Source organism: Alligator mississippiensis, chromosome 1 (genome assembly GCF_030867095.1).
Source record: "Alligator mississippiensis isolate rAllMis1 chromosome 1, rAllMis1, whole genome shotgun sequence".
NCBI classification, from domain to species: domain Eukaryota; kingdom Metazoa; phylum Chordata; order Crocodylia; family Alligatoridae; genus Alligator; species Alligator mississippiensis.
This window is the reverse complement of record NC_081824.1, coordinates 44,305,633-44,330,228: the sequence shown is the minus strand read 5'-3', so window position 1 is coordinate 44,330,228 and position 24,596 is coordinate 44,305,633. Positions and strand designations below refer to the sequence as shown.

Sequence of the window (24,596 nt, the reverse complement as noted above, 5' to 3'; positions counted from 1 at the left end):
TCCCCTTTCATAAAATATATTTTTTTAATTAAAGGAATGTGTTATTTAAACCCTACAAATATGAATCCAACCTTACAGAGGATGGTTCACTTAATTTTATCTCAGACTTACATATTCTGAGTGAGTCCAAGCTTAATTCTATGACATAGCAAGAGCATTCCAGGGCTAGGGGGTGAATTTGCTGAAGGGAAACTCCAACAAAGTGGGGTGAAAGGCTTTCCTTAGCTCCCACACAGTGGATGTGGGGAATAGAAAAGACAGGTAAGGGTCACTTGCAAGATATTCAGAGAGCACTGAGGAAAGAAATTATCTTGACTATTCAAAGGGCAACTCTTGATTGAAGCTACCTTTGTGTGGGCAAGAAATAAAGTTGAATTCATGAGATCTGCAAAGGTTGTTCAGCTTAAAGGAAGAAGGTTGGGAGATTAGGCTTTGACTTAATTGATCAATTTATATTATTGAGCCAGATCATGGCAGGAAAATGTAGCTACAGCTACCAACAGTGGTAGCTATTTCATCATGGAAAAGTGAGGAAGCTGAGAAAGACTTAGAATCAGGATCTGCAGCCTTTATTAGGGATGTTGTCATGTATCATTTTTAATTAGTCATTTTCCAAATGTGCATTATGCTTAATGCTTGGAAAGGCTATTAAAGATACTTTTTAGTAGTTTCTCATCTGTTTTCAATGAGAATGTTCCATAAAAAAGGAAATTTGATGATTAAACAAAGCTATTGTCCCCAGAACTAGCTTTCTCCTGGAAAATAGCCTGGCTTCACAGATTACAATCAGAAAGACAAAAATCATGATCTCAGAAATTGTGGGCAAGACCTGTACTGGGATGGGAAGATTGAAAAGGTTTTAGAAATGCTTCTTACCCCAAACATTGCTTCTTACCCCAAACAGTTTTACCTGAAAGGCTTTAGATACTATAAAAGGTGTCCACTCCAATTATCTCCCTCCTAAAAATGAATCTTTTGGTCCTTAGGGGTTTCCACCCTTTTCTTTTTAAATGTTCCAGCTCAGTATAGATCAAAGGTGTAGATTAAAGTGGTTGCAATCTCCTTCCCTGAGAGATGGATCCACCTCCTATCCCCTTCTAGCTTCCGAAGGTCCCACAGACAGTCATAAAATGACATCTCTTCCTATGGGGATCCATGTAGAGCAGGGGTGGGCAAAATGGCCAAACCAGCCAGCAGCTGGACACCATTTCCTAGCAGCCCCTGCACATGTTGCTGTGGCAGGTTTCCATGGAGACCTCAGTAGCAGTGGCACTGTGCAAGTATGGGGCCAGGGTTTCTATGGAGACCGGCTCTAGTAATGCTGGAAGGGTGCACAGCTGGGTGGGGAGCTGCACCAGGGCTGGGGCTGTGTTATTGCAGTGGTGACAGCGTGGTCTGGAGCTGGAGCAGAGCCATGGTCCACTGCCTACATGCCCCTGCCATGGATGTGTGGACAGCAGATTGCAGAGAGAGAGATGGTAGAGAACTATCTCCTAAAATTCATATTGAACGGAATGCATTTCAGGTTTCTGCTTAAAGTATAATGATGTTAGAGAGTGGAGATAGGTGAGAAGGGTACTGCCATAGAGGAGGCCAAAACTGGGTTTGAGGTGCAGTTAACTACAGAATTAAGACACATCCTCAAAAGCCAGGTGAAGAGGGCTATATATATAGGTATATAGGTATTGATATTCATCAATATGAATGTTAGGAGATGGTTCTCTTGCAGTTTATTATGCCTGGCTTAGCATCTCTAAATTTAAATCAGTGGCAACAACTTCCTTTCAAGGAGGATGACAGAATTGTCCAGTGACAAAACAGCTTTCAGTAAGCAAGGTATTATTTAATTAGAACAAAAGTATTGTATTTACTCAATTCTAAGATGAGGGTTTCCCTCTATTTAACATGAGTGGAAAGTCCCTTGTCTTAGAATCAAGTACAAGTGCTGGAGGAAAGGGGCAGACAGGCAGCTCCAAACCCTGTCCCTGCCAACCCCTGACTCCAACCCCTGTCTCTGCCTAGGGTATAGGCCATAGCTGCAGCTGCTGCCTCTCCCCCCACACTTTTGTACCCCACCATCTAATCCCTGGAGTTTCTCCTCCCCCATGTAGACTCTGCTCTCCCACATGCCCCTCTACTTCCCCCTCATATTCTTGTTATGCATTGCAGGCTTCATACATGTGGCAGCCTGGGACACTGAGTATGGTCCTAACACAGCCCCATACCGGTGGCATGCATCCTGCATGATTGCAATGGGTTAGGGCCAGGCTTGGGCTATGCTCAGTGCTCCAGGCTAGAATGGGGCTAGAGCCTGCTCCATGGAACAGGGGCTGGTGGGGAAAAGGGAGCAAAACCTGGGGAGGATTGGGGGAGCAGAAGCTGGGGATGAAGGAGGGACCTGGGGCTATGGGGAGGCAGGCAGGAAGTAGGTTGCGTGACTTCCCTACACCACCTATTTCCCACTGTCTGCCTCCTGCTGCTGTGGGAGGGATGAATTAATTATGACCCTGAAATAATTACATTCAGTGCCTGGGAAATAATGCATTTATAAATTTTCAACATGTAGAATCTATTTAGGGGGTCATCTTAAATTCAGGGTTATCTTAGATTTGGGTAATGCAGTATTATGGAGACAGTGTCCTAAAATGATGAACAGTTTACATGTCTGTTCATAGATTCATAGATGTAGGGTCGGAAAGGACCTAAGTAGATCATCAAGTCCAACCCCCTGCCCTGGGCAGGAGAGAATACTGGGCTCATATGACCCCAGCTAGGTAAATGTCAAGCCTCCTCTTAAAGACCCCCAAGGTAGAAACCAGCACCACTTCCCTTGGAAGTTGGTTCCAGATCCTAGCTGCCTTGACTGTGAAATAGTGTCTTCTAATATCCAGCCTGAACCTACTCTCAAACAACTTATGGCCGTTATTCCTTGTTACTCCAGGAGGTGCATGGGTGAACAGTGTCTCTCCCATTCCCCGCTGGTCCCTCCCTCGTAAGTTTGTAGATAGCCACCAGATCCTCTCTCAGCCTTCTCTTGTGAAAACTGAACAGGTTCAGGTCCCACAGCTTCTCCTCATAGGGTCTGCCCTGCTGTCCCCGGATCATGCGAGTGGCCCTCCTCTGGACCCTCTCGATGCTGGCCACATCTCTCCTAAAGTACAGCGCCCAGAACTGGACACAGTACTCCACGCCTGACCAGTGTCACATAGAGGGGGAGGATCACCTCCTTGGCCCTGCTTGTGATGCATCTGTGGATGCATGACAAGGTGTAGTTGGCCTTACTGACTGCATCCTCACATTGGCGGCCCATGTTCATTTTGGAATCAATAATGACTCCAAGATCTCTTTCTGCCACTGTGCTTTCAAGAAGGGAGTTTCCCAACCTGTAGGTATGCTGCTGGTTCTTACTGCCCAAGTGCAGTACCTTGCACTTGTCAGTATTGAATCCCATCCTATTCTCATTTGCCTACCCCTGTAACCTGTCCAGGTCCAGCTGTATCCTGTCCCTCCCTTCTAGCATGCCCACCTTGCCCCAGATCTTGGTGTCGCCAGTGAATTTGAACAAGGTGCTTTTCACCCCCTTGTCCAAGTCATTAATAAAGAGATTAAACAGTGCGGGCCCAACAACTGAGCCCTGGCGGACCCCACTGCCCACATCCCTCCAGGTCGAATATGACCTGTCCACCACCACTATCTGGGTGCAGTCCCTCAGCCAATTTGTGACCCATCTGACTGTGTAGGCATCAATGCCACAGTTGCCTAGCTTTTTAATGAGAATGGGGTGGGAGACAGTGTCAAAGGCCTTCCTGAAGTCCAAAAAGACTACATCTACCGTGACACCTGCGTCCAATGATTTTGTGACCTGATCATAGAAGGCAATCAGGTTGGTCTGACAGGACCTGCCCCTAATGAACCCATGCTGGTTGCCCCTGAGCATCGTCCCCCCTGCCGGTCCTTCCCAGATGTGCTCCTGGATAATCTTCTCAAACAGCTTCCCCAAGATTGAAGTAAGACTAATGGGCCTATAGTTCCCCGGGTCCTCCCTCCTCCCTTTTTTTGAAAATGGGGACCACATTGGCCCTCTTCCAATCATCTGGCACCTGGCTACAGCACCACAAGTGCTCATAAAGCTGTGCCAGGGGCCCCTCAATAACCCCTGGCAATTCCCTCAGCACCCTCAGCATGGGGTGGAAAGCATCTGGACCTGCTGATTTGAACACGCCCAGCCCCTCCAGAAGTTCCCTAACTTGGTCCTCCCTGACCCTAGGCCTGTCAGAGTCACTCCTGAGTCCATCCTGAACCTCAGTGGAGGAGACCTGAGTCCTTGCACAAAAAAAATGGAGGCAAAGAAATTGTTAAAAAGGTCTGCCTTTTCCTCTGGTGCAGCCACTAGATTGCCTATCCCGCAGGGGCCCCACATTACCCAGTGCTTTCTTCATACTCCCTATGTATTTAAAAAAGGACTTTTTGTTGTCCTTGATCCTTGATGCTGGCCCTAGTTCCATATCTGCCTTAGCTTTCCTAACAGCCCCCCTATAAGCCCAAGCGATGGAAGTATACTCCTCTTCGGTGATAGCCCCTCCCTTCCACTGGGTGTACGCCTCTTTTTTGGCTTTCAGGCATTCCTGAATGCCTTTGGTGAGCCAGGGGAGCTTTTGAGCACTCTTGCCCCCTTTGCTTCTCATTGGGACTCTCACCCCTTGGGCACAGAGGATCGTCTCCTTAAGGAACGACCACTCATCTTGGACACCCAGTTCCCTAACTCTCCAGGACCCCAGTGCCTCTCCTACCAGTCTCCTCAGCTAGTTGAAGTTGGCCCTCTTGAAGTCCAGGGCTACTGCCTTACTTCAGGCCCTTGACACCCTGTGCTGTATGGTGAATTTCAGTAGGGGATGATCACTGTCACCCAGGTGGTCAAGAACCTGGTGTCCTCTCACCAGGTCATTGCCTGTGGCCAGAACCAGGTCCAGGAGGGCATTCCCCCTGGTGGGACTGTGCATCTCCTGGGTTAATATCCTAAACTGTTCATATCCTAAACTTACTAGGTATCTCTTATCTCCCTCACATAACCCTGTTAGGTACATTTTCACATTCCTTCAGTTCTTAGATGCAATGTGAGTGTCTTCTGCCCTAGCTCAGGGTTGCCTCTTTATACAGTTTGCATTTATTTTCCCTTGAAATGGGAGTTAGTGTTTTGCATTAATTTTCTGTCAGTGATTTTATTTCCTACAGGAATCTTGCCTATTGAGCCAGGAAAGAAAGATACATATAACACTTAAGGCATCTATGCAATAGCCTTTGAATATTCCATATGTCCCTAGCATCTGCCACATCTCACTATAATAGGCTGGAGTATTCCATGTTCCCAAAGCAGCACATCTGGGTGGAGTGAAAATTTTGCAGCAAGATTTACTTGTACCAAAGAATTCAAAGGTTTTTGAAACTGTGCCTTAGGTTGAGCTTGTTCTGGTCTCTTTAGTAAAGGATAAAGTTGTAGTATCTGACTGAGGGGATGTTTTTGCTGCATACACACAGTCTCAACCCTAGGTATTCTGGCTGCAGTCTGTGACTGTACAGGTCTTTCTTTATTGAGACCCCCTGGGAACAAGCACAGAAACAAACAAATCCCAAATAAATAACAAAAGAAAAAAGCACAACATAAAATCTACTTTAAACTACATTCCCCTACCAGTCTTTACATGACAGATACTTCACCTGCCTCTGATTTTCTGTACATTGAAACCTCCACAGACATGACTTCGCACAATGACAACTCCAAGCAAAATTGAAATGGCAGGCAAACCTCTGATATCCTTCCACACATCTTGTCATTGAGCGCTTTGGAGAGCATAGAAACAAAGTAGTCTCTCAGGCTTTACACAGAGAAACAGGTCTCTCCATTTTTCCAGTGAAAGAATTTTCAAACTGACTATTATCAGCTGGTGCTCTCTTTAAAGTTGCTGCTACTTTAGGTTCCAGTCTCAAGATCAGTCACTAGAAGGGGCTCAATTGCTGCCATTACCAAAGGTTGCAAGATCAAGGCATTTTATGAAAAAGCATTTGACTTCAAAGAGCTTCTTTTTGATTTTGAGGTTCCCAGGTTTGGTTAGATTACCTCCTTGACTGAGTACAAGCAGTGCATGAGGATGTGGAGAAGGTAGTCCCTGTTTCATGAGTCAGCTGCTATCCCATAGGCAGTGAAAGCTAAACAGTGGCAGCTTACCTGTGAATGAAACAGGGATAAGCTTACTTCTTTTTAGCTTTTACTTCCAGCAGGATAATGGCAGGCATGCAAAAAAACTTACTGTGGAGCGGCTGACTCATAGCAAGCGCTCCACAATGCCTTTCATCCCAGTATAACTTGTCTCTCCATTCTGTTAGTCTCATATCTTGTCAGTGAAATTAGACTGAAAGTTTATCAGGGTAATAATAATTCCAGATCCATCAAGGAGAGAACAGGCTTGTTTCTACTTCTAGACTTGTTCAAATATGCTCAGTGTAAAATTATGGGAGATGTTTTTTTAAATACCATATGCAATGTTCTACTTAACAAAGATTAATCAGTCTTGTCTCTTGCAGGTACCACAGTGCCAGCACTGTTGAATAGCACTTCCAATCAACTTTACCTGCATTTTCATTCTGATATTAGTGTGGCAGCAGCAGGTTTTCACCTGGAATACAAAAGTAAGACTTTCTGACTTATAAATCATTCTCAAAAGTAATAAGGTTTTTGTTTGTTTGCTTGCCTCATAACAAGGGATCCTGTTTTTTTTCCTGATTAAAAAACAATCCACAATTTTCAGATTAAAAAAGTAACCCAAAATCCACATTTTTCCCTGCTCATCACCAAATTTGATTTAGCATGCTGAAGATATAAGGGGTAAGATACAAAAACACAGTTACTGTGATATAAACTGATTTTACCCTAAAGTGGAGCAAGCACACAAGTACATATTCTTTCACTGTTCCAAGTCACTGTACCCTAGTTCAGCTTATAAATGATATCAGTGTAGTGGGTATGTGTCTACACTTCTACTTGCCATTTACTCAGTATAAATTGGCTCTCTACCAAAGACTGGCCACATCCTGTAATAGCTGACTGCTTGTAATGGATTTTTTTAGAAAGCTTGCCATGTATCTGCTCATTACTTTAGAGTAAATTTACTATGGAGTAAAATCCAAGGTAAGTATTTCATAGTAATTTTGTTGTGTGTTTGCTTGGCATAGACAATAATTAAGGTTGAAACCAGCAGAAATTCATTCTTAACAAAATAATTATTAACAAGGTTAAAATAAATAACTCAGGAAGAAAATTTGAAGCGACAATCCTTAGAAGAATAGAGTCTCTAATTATAATTTTATTCTTTTGAATTTATAGTTCTAAAACCTCTTAATTTTTTAAGGACTCCATTTACTCATGAAAGAAGTATGTGAATGCAGATGAATAACACTAAATGCTTTTAGCTTAGTAACATGAACATATTTTTCTTCCCTGCTTCCCCATTTCTCCCTTAACATATATTCGCTATTGGAAAATAGCTGCAGTTGTAATAAATACTTTGGTGAACCTAAGGCAGTATGAAAGTTTGTAAATTGTGTTGGTGATATGGACAATAGAACCCATGACACCTGTTGTCCCTGGATAAATCCTATAAAATATTCCCAGGGTAAGAAATACTAACAATTTATCCCATGACATTGGAAAGTGTTTCTGAATGCATATTCTGTAGCTGCATAATAAAAGCTATGGCAGAAAAGCAGTACATTCAGTCATTTGCTAAATCCTGATTAATTAGAAGGGTGATGCATGTAAATGCCAATCCCAGAATATTTCTGTTCCAAGAAAAACAGCAACAACTTGTTCAGGACAAATGCTACATATATTATTAGGTAAAGTATCCGATATTATATGCTTATGCTCTAGGAAGTATTGCTTCATTCATTTGAACACTTTTGTTAAAATATAAAATAGGAATGGATGATCCCACATGATCTGTCTTTAATTCATATTTGAATGATTTTTGTCTTTTCTCTCTGGAAAAAAATAAGTTTACTACTAGAAAAGAGTGGTAACTTCAGTGTATATGTTTGTATATTATTCATTTTAATTGGAGTTATGTATTGCACGGAAAATTCTAACCTTTTTAAAATGAATATGAGGATGAGTTAATAGTCTGATGAATGGGTTGATGAAGGTCAAATTCACAAATCGTCTTTTGTATTTGAGTATGCAGGTGTTCCATTGCCTTGCAAAAGAAAATTAAGAATTTTCTCTGAGACTGAGCACATGCATTCAGGCAATAGAAAGCTTTAATGTTGATATTCATCTCCTTTAATAAGTAGTCACAAATAAGCAAATACAAGGATAAGCTTTAATAAGTAATCTTTAGAACTGAGATAAACAATTTTCTGGAATGTAAATGTGTGCACAGTTTTTGAAAGGCCAGATTTCCAGCTGATGATAAGTATTCTGAACCATACACAAACCACAGGGCAACCTCAGACTGGTTAAATTCCCTGCTTTTCACAACCATTTGTATGAAAGTTTGTTAAAATGTATTTGAATGTGACTGTTTTAATGATGATGTAAAACAAGATCATGAGTGTTATTTATGTAGGATATGTTTTTTGAGAATCTGTTAGGCACGTTTTACAAACATCTGTAGATGTTAAGCTTTGGGTTTTATCTTCAACCAGAAGTTAATATAATTGCTAATATATGTACAGAAAAATAGCCAGTGAATGCTCTTATACATTATTCTCAAGGTTATATTGAATCTTCTGGCTCACTTTTAATACTGTCTACTTATGCAAGATGATATTATTAAAATAATTTTCCTGTAATTTTCTGTACATCTATAAAGGTTTTTCATTCATTATTATTGTCATATGGTGAAGTATCATTACATTAAAAATGTAATTATAAAAAGAGGTCTTGAATTTCACACTGGAATAAAACAATATAAGTAGCTTGTTTATGGAACATTGTTTTGGTTAGTGGAGAAATATAGAAAAAACAGACCTTTTTTCCTGTCTTTCATTCTTTATATAACCCCAATTGGCATTAACAATGGAAGCATTACTTTTTGTTTTTGTTTCCAGGTGTAGACTTTTTCAGTAAGCAAACTTTAAAAAATACTGTACATTTTGTAGACAAGGTTCTTTGGGTAAATCCAATATATTTTATTAGATGAACTAAAATAGCTGGAAAAACATCTTCTTTCAAGCTTTCAGGTACAATCACCCTTCATGAGGCTGAGGAAGCATCTGCAGTTGGTCTGTGCTCTTCCTGGGTGGAATAGAAGCCAGAGGCCAGTATACATGGGAGAAAGCCAATCAGTGAAAATGTAAACTGAGGCAGTGAGAGACCGGGTGGGGGGGGGAGGGGGAGGAGGGGATATAGCTAGTAAATGGTAGAGAGGCTACCTGGGGTATCAAGTATTAAGCAGGTTATCATGTATCATAAATCCAATGGCTACATTTAGTCTACAATTTTTTGTATTGAGTAGGATGATGAAGTAAAGTTCGTAGGCTTGTCTGTGAAAGGTGTATTGTAAATTTGCTTTGAGAATTAGACCAGAGAGATTGGAGAGAGAGTGGTTTTCTTGTGAGAAATGTGCCCCACAGGTAAATGGGTGTTCTTGTCTTTGATAGATTTCTGGTGTGTGTTTATTCTCATATGCAGTTGTTGGTTTCTCCTACATATTTTCCATCAGGGCATAATGCACTAGATGAGGTATAGTACATTTTTGGAGGTGCAGTTATAAGATCCAGGAATGATGATGATGCTGTTGTGGGGGTGGTGGAGATATGTTGGCAGGTTTTACATTTCTTGTCATGGCATGATCTGGATTCATTTGGTGTGTTTTGGGTTGTAGGAAGTTTGCTTCTGGTGGTGAGGTTGGCAAGGTGGTACTTGTTTGAAGGCTAGGGTGGGTGGTTATGGGAAGTTCTGTTTAAGAATTGAGTCATCTTCTAGTATGGCTTGCAATTGTTTGAGGATTTTCCATATAGGTTCCAGGGAGGGGTGATATTTCATAACCAGTAGTATGCAATTCATGGTGGGGTTCTTTCTGTACTGTCACAATTTTTCACACGGTATCTGGGTAACTCTTTTAAAAGTGTGATCTATCTCTCTGGAGGAGTATCCTTGTTGAGTTAAAGCCCTTTTGAGAGTTGTGAGGTGGTGATCACAGGTGTTCTTCTCAGTGCAAATTCAGTGGTATCTGAGGGCATGGCTGTATATTATAGCTTTCTTGGTGTGTTTAGGGTGATTGCTGGTTCTGTGCAGATATGTATGCTGGTTTGTGATTTTCTTGTATATGGTGGTCTGTATTTTACCATTCTGGATAGTGGATAGTGATCATAGTGTCTAAAAAGGTAATGTTGGTGCTGGAGTATTCAAGAGATGGAGGGGTGATGCTTGTTGAGTTTCTGATGGAAATCAATAAGAGATTACAGGTTTTCAGTCCAAATGATGAAGGTGTCACTGATATATCTTAAGTATAGCAATGGTTTGATGGTTCAGTCCTTGAGGAATTCCTCTTCTAGGTGGCTTATAAAAAGGTTAGCATATTGTGGGGCCATTTTGGTTTCCATAGCTGTGCCCATGGTCTGGAGGAAGTGTTGGCTATTGAAAGTGAAAGTGTGTGAGGATAAAGTGTATAAGTTCAGTATACTCAGAAAGAAATAGTTTTAATTTTTAGTGATTTCAGTATTGCATCAACTCTCATATTGTATATGGTTCCATTTAGTGATCATTGCTATAGTGTAGAAGGGAGGACTTAGTCCTATTATTGATTTGGATGGAAAGTATGGTGCAAAACGATGCCTATATGAGTCAAGTTTGCCTCCTGTGCCCCTTTCTTTCTCTCTAGTAGTGGTAAAATGGGTGTTATCAGTATTTAGTTCTGATGCTTCAGATTAGTACTTCCTATATTTTAAGACTTATTTTCTTAACTTCAGCAGAAGGGGATTATTTTATCTTCCTAATCCTAGATCTGACCACAGCATCTATTTCCCCTTTGAATATCTCCACTGGCTTCCCTTCTGTAGTTTTTCAAAAACTAATTTTCTGTACTTGGTCTCCTGCTCTCTGGGCAAATACTTTAACTGGTAGGACTAAAATACAGGGCTCTACTTCATTTTGGGTGCAGCAGAAAAACATGAAGGTAGATTCTGTTTCTCCACAGGAAAAAACAGAATCCCAAAATATATGTAAGTACTTGAAAAGGCAGCTAGATACCTGTGTATGTGCCATTTAGGCATGAAAAGTGAAATAGGAGTTAGCCGGAAGTGCAATACCTAGCTACTGTCCAGCAAAACATTAGACATTGTAAATTTGTTTTAAAATATATAATTAGTATATGTTTTGTAACAGTTACTGCAACAGGAAGGCTTCTTAGTAATTTTAAGAGATCTGTTTTAATGAAAGCTACGTAAAGTTTTACTGAATGTCTCCATTAGACCCTATCTTATCTGCATTTATTTTGCTAGCAATAGTAGTTCTGCTGAAGAGAAGTATGTTCTTGTTGTTTTATTTCCATATATCTGTGTCATTTTAAGCTTGTTTTGAATTCAAGAGATCAGGTGAAATATTTCAAGATTTTATTTTATTTAGCAGGTAAAAAGTGGGTGAAAAATCAATAAGTAAATTTGATATAAAAATTTTAGTATTTGCAGCCACTCCTGTGGACACTTGTGAATAAATAAAAGCCCAACTTTTAAAGACAGCTGGTAACATTTTTCTCACTTTCTGGGAAGCTTTTATGATGGTTGTTATAATGTAGGCTTTGTGCCAGTTTGTATCTACTTCCCAAGCATGGCATAATACTACCTAAACATGACATGGTTCTATTGTGTCACTAATCCATGCATTTAATAGTCTTTGAAACTTCATTGACCCAATGCATTAAAACAAGTTAAGTCAAAAAGTGTCTCAAATGCATGTAAATTCTAGATCACCAAACTTAGTTGTTGTTTCAGTCTTAGGATGTCCCAAACTAAAGGTCCAAAATTTTCTCCAGGCTTAGGAGGAATTATATCCTTTTCTTAATACTAATGCATATTATTATGAAATGTAAGGTATTGAAAAAAATGTAGGAGGTGAAATAGACATGCATATGGATAAGGCAAAGGTTCCATGTTTATATTCCCTTAACAAAAAACCTAAATAACTGCCTGAAGAAATACCTTCTAGGTGTGACTACACATTGCATTTATGCCATCTTAAATTTACTGAGCATTAAATTACTGCACAGTAAGAGGGAATAGGCCAGTGTCTACACATACAGGTGTTAAAGTGCATTAATGCTGTGTGTGGATTGACTTGGGGCTGTGCAGTATTACTGTGCAGTAAGTTGCCTACACATGTTACCATGCAGTAAATAATTAAGTGTAAATTTGATACCTGCATGATGCCATGTAGATGCTCTCTGTATTCAGTAAGGTTCCAAATATACCATGGCCAAAATCCATGAGGGTAAGTCACCTCCTACAGAGGCAAACCCAGTGAAATATTAGGCCCCAGCTTCCAAAATATCCCCCTATAACCTTTGTCTTAATCCTGGACTTATGCCTAAGGCCCCTGGTAGAAATTAATATTATGATGCAATTGGAATAGTAGGAATTTTATGTCCCATCCCAAAAATCATGCAATTTGTCATGCCAGATGTCTGGGTAGGGGGTGGCTGTATCCCGGACCTCAGGGCTGCCCCAAGCCAATTGTGGCACTCAGCTGATCATCTGGGCATAAGGCAGCCCCAAGTCTGGGACACATGACTCGCATAGAGTTTAAGATGTGGTACAAACCAGCCACAAAGATGTTCCACATTAAATACAACATCTGCCACGGTTCTAAGAGTCCAGACTTGGGGCACCTCAGTATAAGCAGGAAAGTGAGAATAGCTCAGACCCTGCAGACATTAGGCCCAAGGCCTTCCAGACTTCTGTATTAACTAATGCATCTTAAAGCTGGTGCGTTCTATGAGACACTCCACTGGAGACATCAGTATTTAGCAAAGACATTTCACTCTTCTTGCTCTTCTTCCACTATTTAGATAGGAGTAATCTAAACCAGTTTAAAAAATAATTGAGAAATATATTACATCAAGTGTCCAAGAAATACTGGGTGCTAAAAAAAAGCTCTATCAAAAATCAGACATAAAGGGTGTTTTCTGTATATGATCTAAAGTGTGAAAATAAAATATTTAGGAAGGTATGGGCAACATGGTGATTTTTTTCATTCATCCTCTGAATGTAGAAAGGCTAATGGTTTTCACCTCTGGCAGTATGTTTTGTAGTTTAGACCCAGCTTCTCCATGGATTGATTGGTATTTCAGTTTTTGTTCTCTTAGAATATAGTTATCATGGGATGCTGTTCTCACATACTGACTGTCTCTGAAAGTTAAGACCAATTATGTGTGCTAGTATAAATGAGAGTAACTCTGTTTAATTCAGTGAAATTCAGAACAAGTTTAAGATGATGCTACATGCTACATGTTACACATGTAATATTCTTTGCTTTGCTTAAGAAACAGCTATTCTTAAACTTTAGTGAACTTCATCATTGGAGGATTATATCTGTCCAAGAGACAATACTGAGACTATACACACTTAAGTACAGTATAATGTAGCCTACTTTTGAAGGTGAATGTAAAGCTGGCATTGTGAGGTTCATTTTTATTGTCTGATTTCAGATCAAACTTGCTTCACAAATAAAAAGAAGCAGGCGTGTGTGTGTGGAGGGCAGATTTTTTTATTTTCATCTTCTAATTGCCAGTCCTGAAAACTCTGGCATCTGAAAGACAAGCTGTAGTCTGGCAAAAATTCTCAATGCCTGAGGGGCTAGGATTCCACTTAAGGTATTTTTCAAATATATATTTTTGCTTAAGTCATGGTGGGGATTCAGTAACCAGAGCTTAGTTATCTATTTTGTTGACATGATGCCAGAAAAGAATAATTTCCCTTCTCCTTTAGCTGTATGGTCCCTGCAGAGCCAGCAGGAATGTAGGTAGCAGGTGTGACTGTGAATACAGGAAGCAAGAAAATCTCTTCAATAAGAAGTTGTCATTCTTATACAGAACATCCACTTTCTAACTGTAACCTATTATAACAAGACTTACATAGTACAGAAGGATGAGTTTTGGAACAGAAATTAAAATGTAGAATTTAAAGTTGTCAACATTTAAAGGGACAAAATCCTGCCCTTCTTTGTGGGAGCCACATAAGGAAAAAGTAGAGCCATAAATTCTTCACTGATGCTGCAAAATGATACCAGGTGTTCATTAACCAACTGTTGATGTAGAAATGACTTCTAATCATTTTTTTGAATAATGGGGCTCTTGCTGAAATAAAAGCCAAACAAAACTAAAGGGGGGTGGGGAATTAGTGCTATCCCTTTTCAAAGATTATCGCTTCTATTAAGATGTTGGGACTTTGGGATTCATTCCCTCCTCCTGAAAGGTTTTGAATTCATATCTCCCAACTCATAAGTCAAATCAAGTTGGTACCAAGGCTGCTGGGGCACATGGTGTGCTGTGCTCACAGGGAACTCATTCACCCTTTGACCGGTCTTGTTTTTAGCACTGCTGTGTGTCCACAAATCCTTGTCACCTGGGTTAGTCCAGGTAGGAGCATCGGTTTAGTCACTGGCAACCTGACACAGAACAGGCTGTACTGATTTGCATAGTATCAGGTAGCAGACCAAGAGAGGCCTGGACTGACAATGATAATCACGTAATCACTAAGGTGACCTCACAGTCTTTCTTGTTTATGCTGTCCCATTTTGCATAACAAGTTAAACATTTATTGGACAATTGATTGAAATAATGTGTCCTATATTCCACATCAGGTCTTAGTCCCTCTTTTGAATTCAAAGAATATTTAAGAATTTTATACCAAACCAAAAAGCTCCAGCAGCAATCCTCTATAGTTCAGTGCTTAGAACAGTAACTTGAGACATAAGAACCCCAAGCTGAAATCTAAATGAAGCAGAAAATAGACTTGGTTGTGAGTCTTCTTAGATCTAGTTGTGGTTAGGACATTCAACACAATTGTGTTCCTAAGATTCAAAGTGTGTATACCATACTGAAATACCCTGTAACATGGTGGGTTGGAGAGGTGAAAAACGTGAGTTTCAGTAAAGGGGGAATTAACCTTGACTTCTCCAAACCCAATGTGAGTGTTCTAACTCGTGGACTATTGGATACAATGTCAATAGCTCCTCATCCAGTAATTTTCTGAATCCAGATGAGAGCAGTGTTGTTTTCTGCACATTTCTGACAAATTTATCACAATGTATAAATATTTTAAGAATGGCCAAACTTAAATTTCTCCATATTAGCTGGAAAAAAAAAAAAATTGCTCCTTTCCTTCAAATTGACTGAAAAGGAATTGGGACAGAGGCCTAAATGAGGCAGAGAAGCAAAAGCAGAAAGTCACTGAGAAAATGGTCGGTAGGTAATGAATACAAGTCATAGCCTTATTTTGTGTAAATCAATGTAGCTTCAAATAAGTCAGCATAACTATACATACCAGCATACACCAGCTGACAATCTGGTTCTTTGTCACTTTAAAAAATATCATGCAAACATGCAGGGTAAAATCATTTTGAAACTGCTTATTTAAAAACAATTTCACAGGCAGCACTTGCCGCATTGCAGATAGATATTAAGGTAGACATTTAACATTATTTTACCTAGGGGCACAAGGCAGGAGGTTTCATATGGGATAAGCCCACAAAAACCTTCATAAATGTTTAGCTTACCTTTTGAACTGGCAAAATTGGTATGACTGCATTGCTTTCTGGTCTGTAAAGTTCTTTTTTTATCTGATCTTTTTTTCTTTCTATGTCTGAGGGACAGAAAGTTAAGACATATTTTATTACAGCTCTTTTCAGGTTAGTTTTAGAGCTGTTCTGATCCTACTATTTAATTACGTTCTTCATTAATTTAAATGGACTCTTATGGACCTCAAGTTTTCTCACAGCAGAGCAGCTGATATGTTTATGTAGTTTTCTTTTGAAAACAGCAATACTGTAGCTAATAGTAGGCCAGGAAAGTGTGAGCCCTGGGCAATGACTGTGTGGCAGGCATCAAAGAAGAGGCAGAGGAGCTCAATACTTTTGCACTTACGGCCTTCAGCAACATGGAGCGGATAGAAGTGGTGGGGAACCAACAGACAGAGGGGCTTGATGCAACGAAGTGGGGAGGGGAGATGGGAGTAGGAACCTGCATCCAGGGTGCTAATTCTGCTGCCAAATCTGGTGCTTTATATAAGCATGACTGTCAGCGGCACCCTGAAGGCCTGCCTGTACCTCCAAGCTGCTAGGCCCTGGTCATTTGCTCTTATTCTGTGTAGAGTGTCTGGAGCTTGGATTTCCCCGGTCTGCATCCTCCAGTTGCTGAGCCCTTGTCACTTCCTGGAAGTCATAGCTGCCAGAGCCTGGAGCTTCCATGCCTCTGGTCCAGCCCTTTCTTCCAGGTACACCTCTGCTACCCAGGGCCCTACAAAAACTAGTTATACTTCTGGAAAATTACCTGTCAGTCAGAACTCACAATAAAACAAGTGAAGTTACCCAATTCATTACTGAGTTTTAAATAAGCCCACAAGGTAATTTTTTAATTTTTTTTAGAATAAACTAAAACAATGAACCTCAAGACTAAGCACATCTCTTATACTGCAGTGCACATATATGAACATATATCTCCTGATGCAGACACATAACTCATTAACATTAATAAAAATTATGTGAATTCATCAAAGTGGAAAATATATCCTTTAACTTATGTGTGGTGGGTTTTTTGGCAGGGGGTTGCAGGAAAACACGGGGGGTTGTTGTTGTTGTTTTTTTTCAGAAAAAATCTTCTGTACCTAAAATTCAAATCTTTGCTATATGTTCTAAGTCAAATACTTTGAAATTTTGTCTTCATATTCTGTATTCTATATTTTTCTTTTGTTTACTTTGTTTTCTTTCTGCAAGGAGCCAGACCATTCTATTAATCAGGAAACATTGTATAAAAAGGGTAAAACAATCCAACCTTGTTTTAACTTGTGTGTGAAAAACACAAGGGCATACTTGATATTAGAAATGAATCAACAGATGTAACATGGATTAATGTCCCTATGAAAGACCAGGTTAGTGACTACCTGCCAGAGCCAAATATGCTCTGGAACACTGAAAGGATGATCATGAAGGTTGACATAACTTCCTCATAGGCCTTGAGGATTCATAAAGTATTCATAAAGAAGACTTGGGATAGCTTCCCAAAATCAGAGGCTGTCAGAACGAGAAAAGCATAGCCCTAGAAAAAGGCTGTTCTTCATATCAAATTAGAGTACTTTCACATCTATGCAGCATCAGAAATATTAGAGAGAACACTGCAGGCACATTTACATGAGATGCTACTGTGCAGTGGTTACTGCATTTTTATTTAGTACCTGTTGATACACGTGCTAAATAAATTCACACTAACTGTGCAGTAGTGCTGGTGAAAGTGTTTTAAATGACACTACTACACAGTAGTTTAATAATACTGTGCAGTAGTGTATTAACACTGTCCATGCTGTGATGTGCTAGTGTACGGTATTATCAGGCTACTGGGCAGTCAACATCTTGTGTAGATATGTCCAGTTTTAGCTATTATGAACTACCCTTCAAACTTCCAGTCAGCATTCATAGGACAAAAATATGCTTGGCTGTGGTCTAAAATTATGTGGGCCTCTGATTCCAGTAAGTCAGAGAAGCTCCCATGGCATTTAGGGGTGCTAGGAGCCCAAGACCTGAAGGCAGCATTTCTCCATCCAAATTCCAAAAAAGCAGGAATTTCTGGTGGAGACAGTTAAGTCTTTACATTTCATTGTATACATTCAGTTATTACCCCAGAAAAAAGGTAATATTCAGATCGTCCTTGCACTTATAACTAGCACATCAATAGATATGGAATTCTACTCATGATTTTCTTTTTTACCTAAAATAAGTAGGATAAGGTATCTCCCCAGGGCTTTGGTTTAGGACTGTTGCGGCAGCCAAACAGTTGCGACAATCTCTCATTTTCAGACTTCTGAGAGCATGTCTGGAAATCTAGAATGCTATAAATCAGGCTTTTCCATGATTTATTAACTTTCTCTTTCTTAAAACTGCAATCTAGGCACGCAGTTAATCTTCATAAGTATGTGTACTTACTACTATTATTCTTGTCTTCCTTTCCCTGATCCATTTTCCTGGGAGTTACCCCTCTCCCCCACCCCTTATACCTTCCATTTTTTATTTCTAAGTGTGTTGAGTTGAAACAGGCTCTGTCATTCATTTTCTATTTGTACAACACCTAGTTCAATGGAGCCATAGTTATGCCTCTGAATACCAACTGCAGTATAATAATTATTATTCTTAGCATGTGGTTCATGAGTGAACTTTGCATCTGCAAGATGTATATAGCATAGTATATCTTATTTAAAGATGTGCTGTATTTCTTCTGTATGTCATCCATGGATTACTGCAAATGACCTCGCAGCATTAATTTGAATTTTAGGGTCAAGATGATAATTTAGCTTTTCTACAAAGTCTTCCTTCTACATGAAGTTGTTCAAGTCAAGATCAAAATAGACCCCATCTGAGTAATTATATTCTAGTTACAAGGTAACTGTAAATATTATTGAAATTTATGTGGCATTGTTTCTTGTTATTTCACAAGAACTATAAATGTTAACTTAACTTCAGTGGCCTACTATGCAGAACAATACAATTGAATATGTAGGAAATAATGATAAGATAGAGAGACTAAGGCATTTAAAATATTCTTTCATATTTTTGTTTGTTTTCTCCAATTCTACAAAAAAAAATATATATTTCCAGAAATTCCAATACAATAAATTTTATCTTATATTTCTAATATGTATTAGAAAGTTGGAAGGAATTCAAAGTACTGAAATTTGGTTAGGTTTTCCTTGTTGACAATGAGCAAAGCTGACTTTTAAACAGAGTGCTGTGATCTAAGTATTTATCTTCATTTTTGTACTTATTAAACGTTAAAATTTCACATGTAGTTTTAGATTCACATTTGTTCCAATTTCAGCGTCATTAATAGTATGAGCCTTTTCTTATGTATGCAAAATATATAAAAGGTAAACTACTGAAATAATTAATCGGTTTTTGCTCACTCATAGCTCTTCTTGAGCTTATCATTGAAATCAGAGATATTTTGAAGGAAAAAACTGCACAGATAATTAGTAAAAACACAAGGATTTGGAACATAAACATCTGTAAATATTGTATATGTGAATATGGTTCTTAATATTTGAAATTAGTTCTGAAAAAATGTCCATTTTATGCAATTTGACTTAAAAAAAATACTTATTTACAATTTAATGCTGGAGACTTCAGTTGAGTTATGCTATTCCTTTCTTGAGCCTAGTGGTTGTGGTTAAGCCAAGGTAGCATGAAATGTTTGACGTGTGAGTGCTGAGACTGAATTTTAATTATCCTGGGTTATTCTGAACATTGTGTGTAGTAAGTATTTGAGTGCCAAAGATTGTTGGTAACTGAAATAACTGCTTCATAGGCAACAGGAACACAGTCAAGTGAATTATTTTAGCACAAAGACCTCAAATAAAATCCCAGAAATAAATCAGTCAACCCTGCAGAGAAGAAAGAAATCTTTTAATCTAAAAATGTATATCTTTATAGACAATATAGATCATGTCTAGATTGAGGTTTTCCATGTAATATGTTTTATCCTTCTGATCTATCCCTTATTAAAACAGACACTAATCATGAAAACATCACTCACAATTAAGCAGGCACTCATCCTGGAAAAGAGACTACACAGTCTTATATCTAAAGAGAATTCTATTGACTTCTCGTGGTAGTAAAGGTTCACTGGACCAGATAGCTTTCCAGATTAGGCCTTACGCTGTGAAAAGAAGTACAACTTTATTTTTTGGTAGATTAAAATACACCCTTGTCCAAGAATAAATAGAAAGAACAGAGTTGTTCACTCCAGTTTAATGTTCCTCAAAGAAAACAAAAAAAACAATATTGTGCCCTGAAGGCTTTTGAACAATGCAGGTTTTGTTTTGTTGCTTTTGGCAAAAAAAGTCTTTGCTTCTTTCAGTCAAACTGTTAAGTTGACAGCATTTTGTAAGGGACATTAATGCCCAGTCATATTGATGAATACGCTGGGGAGGATTTTCTTTCTGCTATCAATGCCATGATGCCTGGGTAGAGTTGGGGGCAATTGTAAGGATGTATATAATTATAGAGATTTGGTATGTTTGTTTCATACCACTGCTGGAGCCAAGGATTTATCAGGAAGTGAGTGGGAGAAGGTTACGGCGACAGCTATCAGTACCGACATTGATGTGTTCTCTATTGTACTGCAAAGGAATAGTTGAGCTGTGAGAGCATGCACTAAGCAAAACCCACTGTGTTTTCATTCCTTGGAATTGAAATATAAAATATTTTCCTTTATTACTGACTTCACACAGTCAAATTGAATGTATTTAAGAACCTTTGGATTTTATTTTTAGTTTTTCATTTAATTTCCATATATTTGAATTTAAACTTCCTATCTTATCATATAATATGGGAAACATTGCACAATTTCTTTGATTTAATTGTGTTAAGGACATGTGTGCTTATAATGTAGCTGTAATTGATCCCAGTATATATATTTTAAAATAAATTTTACTTCTTAAAATGTTTTTGTTTCCTGAATAAGCTGAATAAAAGCCAACAGTGTGCCTTTGTTGCAAACAAGGACAGCAGCATACTGAGCTGTATTAGTAGGATCATTGCCAGCAGATCAAGGGAAATGATTCTTTCCCTCTGTTCTGCACTGGTAAGGCCACATCTGGAGTGCTGTGTTCAGTTTTGGGACCCCTACTGTAGAAAGGATGTAGATAAATTAGAGAGTCCAGCGGAGGGCAACAAAAATGGTGAAGGGGCTGGGGCACAACTTGTGAGGAGAGGCTGAGGAAACTGGGCTTATTTAGTCTGGAGAAGAGAAGACTGAAGGAGGATTTAACAGCAGTTTTCAACAACATGAAGCACAGTTCCAAAGAGGATAGTGGCAAATAACAGAACAAGGAACAATGGTGTCAAGTTGCAGCAAGGGAAGTTTAGGTTAGATATGAGGAATCATTTTCTCATGAGGAGTGTAGTAAAGCAATGGAACAGCTTACACAGAGAGGTTGTAAAATCTCCATCCTTAGAGGTTTTTAAGACCTAGCTAGACAAAGCCTTGGCTAGGATGATCTAGTTGGGGACAGTCCTGCTTTGAGCAGGGGTTTGGACTAGATGACTTCCTAAGGTCCCTTCCAATCCTGATTTGCTATGATTCTATGATGTAATGTTAATATCCTTCTTAATTTTGTGAGATCTGAATATAGTAAATATATAACTTTGATTATTTTCAATTCTAACAATGAAATATGAGTGTAGAAACAAAAAGGCTCCCATTTAAATACATTCAGTATATACCTCTGGAAAAAGCACCTAGTATAGAAAAAATAGACTAAAACTAGGCCAGGTACAGTCAAAACACTTTTACTGGTATAAGTGATTGGAAACTATACCCGTAACAGAACAGAAGTTTGGTACACACCGGCTTGTTTGAATATGGTGAAACCCAGTCTAAGATTTGTCCTCCTCCTCCCCCTCCCCCCGCACCAAAGGGCAAATGTATGTTCTGTTCACTACCAATCTAAACTATGCCACTTACAGAAAGCCATGTAACTGATCAATTCTGCCTCAGGCATTTTGAATGTCTGTACCTAGCTTCAATAACAGCATTATTAGGAAGGCAGTGCAATTTAATGGTTAGAATAGAGGTGGAAAGGATAGTGATTTGGAGATTTTCATGACCTTGCTTCAGTTTCAGTTTTTCTAGAAATCATTTTTCTTCTCTATATCTTTGTTTCCATATGCATCAAATAAAAACAATGATTCACTACCTTTGTGTAGCATGTTCAGATACTCTGGTTAAAGATATTAAATATTTTTGTAACCTATTAGAAGTATAAGAGAGCTGTAATAATATTAAGTCTATTTGGTAGTAGAAAGAGAAACCCAATTCTAATTATTTATTAGAATCTAATAACATTTAGAACAACCTGCTACAAATAGTAGTTGAATACAAAATGACCTCCAGTGTTTTGGTCTGTTTCTATTTATTTTGTTTTTTGCAGTATAGTCCTGTTTAAACACTTGTGCTGCTTATTTAATGGTTGGAAAAGCCATAGCATTAACATTCCTATTACCAAAATCATTATAATCACAAAATATATAATATAATATAATATAATATAATATAATATAATATAATATAATATAATATAATATAATATACAGCCCTTTCTATACTATATGTGAATTTTGTGACCAAAAACATTTTTTTAAATGTTAACATAGAATTAACATTGCTTACTGTTGTGCTTCCAGAATGCCGTGTTCAGTAAAGCTCAAGCTTTTGAAAACCTGAAAATGATGAAGAGTTTAAACTTGGTAGTCTGGCAATCAGTAAATACTGAATCATCTGTAATTGCTCTCACTTGTCACATCCAACTGAGCATTGATATTTTATTTCCTGGGGACAAAAAGCAGCAGCACACCTTGTACCTCTGCTACTTGTCATTGGGGAACACCCATGCCATGCACTATCCGGTGCACAGCAGGTTATCCTGGGTGAGGTAAGGGAGGCTGGAGTCAGCAACTGTGCTGTCCCCAGAAGCCTTACCTGGGGTCCTGGGGGCTGGAGAAGCTGCAGCCATGGTGCTCCTGCAGCTTGGAGCCTGGCCAGTAGTCACAAAACGTAGTTCTTGAGGCCAGGCTCCGGTTTTCGGTGGTGCGTGCTGCAGCCACATGCACTGCCCTGCTTCTTTTCCACATGGGTTTTTTTTACCCCAGGATTTCCCGGGGCCAACCCCACTCCACCCTGCAAGGTAGCAGCATGGTAAACACCTGAATGTGCAGTGTGTGGCACACCACATACCTCAGGTCCCCACTCTTCTGGATCCAGCCACTATGTTCACTGTGCTAGGTATAGCTGTACAGAGTAAAAAGATTAGGTGAAGCAGCTTAATCAAGTTCATCATCATCATCATCATCATCATCATTTGCTGATTTCAGCATCTTGTTGGGTTGGACAAGATTCTGACTCCATTCATCTTTTTTTTTTTTTCATCTTCTTTTTGATATAATTTCCTTTGAGGTACTCACCTCTTGTAATAATGTACATCATCTTTATATCTTTATTTGGTCTTCTCTGAGCTGTTTGTAGGGAACTGCATTCTCAACCTGCATTCTCAACATTTTGGGGGTATTATGTCCTCAGAAATTCTTGTCATGTGCCCAAATCACATCAACTTATCTCTTTCTACGTGCATCTTCCAATTCCCCTGATTCAGGCAGTCATTCCTCAATTGGTCTTTTGTTAATTTTCTAACAATTGCACTTAGAAAGCTCATCGGCAGTTTATAACCATCTAAGTCCTCAAGTCTCTATACGATACAGTGCAACATGATGTAATGTCCTGCACATCACTAACTTTGTTTCCCTTTTATAGAAATATTTAAGAGTTTCATGAATGTTACAAACTTCTTGTCAGTGTCTATCCATTCCTTCCATCACTTGTGAGCACTGAACCAATTTAAATACTTTGAGTACATTTAGCATGTTTTTTAAAATAACTGTTTCATTTATGGCATGCATTTTTCCCTACAGTTGTTGTTTCATTGTTATCATTAATACTATTTAACCAAATTATTCCATCAAGACGGCATTGCACTTTCCCATACTTCCATCATAAATCATCACACAACCAATGAATATGGCCTTCATTCCATTTGCTATCTTTTCACTCTTCAGAGAATGCCTTTAATAAACACATTTAAATGTGATTTGGCAGAGCCATGCTGCTTATATAAGGTAATCTAGGAAGGTGACATTGGGGTGAGCTCCATATCTGATTCTCATATGTATGGTAGAAGAAAATTGGAGTGTGTAGACTTTGATAGGTGCAGTATGCTTACTTCAGTATCATCCTGTGAGTTCATACAGAGCCCTTCATGCTGATTGTGTCCCAGTCCCATGTGTAAGATAGTTACTATGGATGGGATCCAACCCTTAACCAACCCCACATGACTCATCCAGGCTGAGAGGCTAAAAGTTTGGTTACCATAGCTTTAGCATGATTTGGCAGTTTCCTGAAGACAGCCAGTGGAACCCACTATTTTTCGTGCTTTCTCTTAAAATGTTGTTCCATCAGCATTCAAAAATAATAAATTTTTGCTTCCAGCACTTCATGGCTCTGACTTAGGTAATGATCCTATTCCATCTCTTCAGCTGGAACTTCGGAGATGTTACCTCACCCTACCGTCCCTTTACCAGGCAGGATTTAAATACATAGATGCTTGAAACACTGTGGCTGAACACAAACCACATCATTCTATAAGTGCACACAAGCCAGATCCTGATCTACAGGCACACAAACCTCTGAGGGACCACAAACCAGATGCCCAGCATAGTAAAATGTACCCTGCACTGCAGATTTGCTACCAGGAAATCCCAGTAGCAAATAATGCTGTGAAAAAAAGTGTTG

The 24,596-nt window shown here is 39.1% G+C and overlaps 1 protein-coding gene across 1 annotated transcript in view; it reads left to right on the top strand.

Moving 5' to 3' along the window:
- The window catches only part of CSMD1 (CUB and Sushi multiple domains 1), a 2,292,800-nt gene that overhangs the window by 1,971,355 nt on the left and 296,849 nt on the right, over positions 1–24,596 (top strand). The window contains exon 37 of the mRNA XM_019488443.2: positions 6,580–6,684. Within this exon, the coding sequence (XP_019343988.2) occupies positions 6,580–6,684 (105 nt within the window). The remainder of the gene's footprint in view (positions 1–6,579; positions 6,685–24,596) is intronic.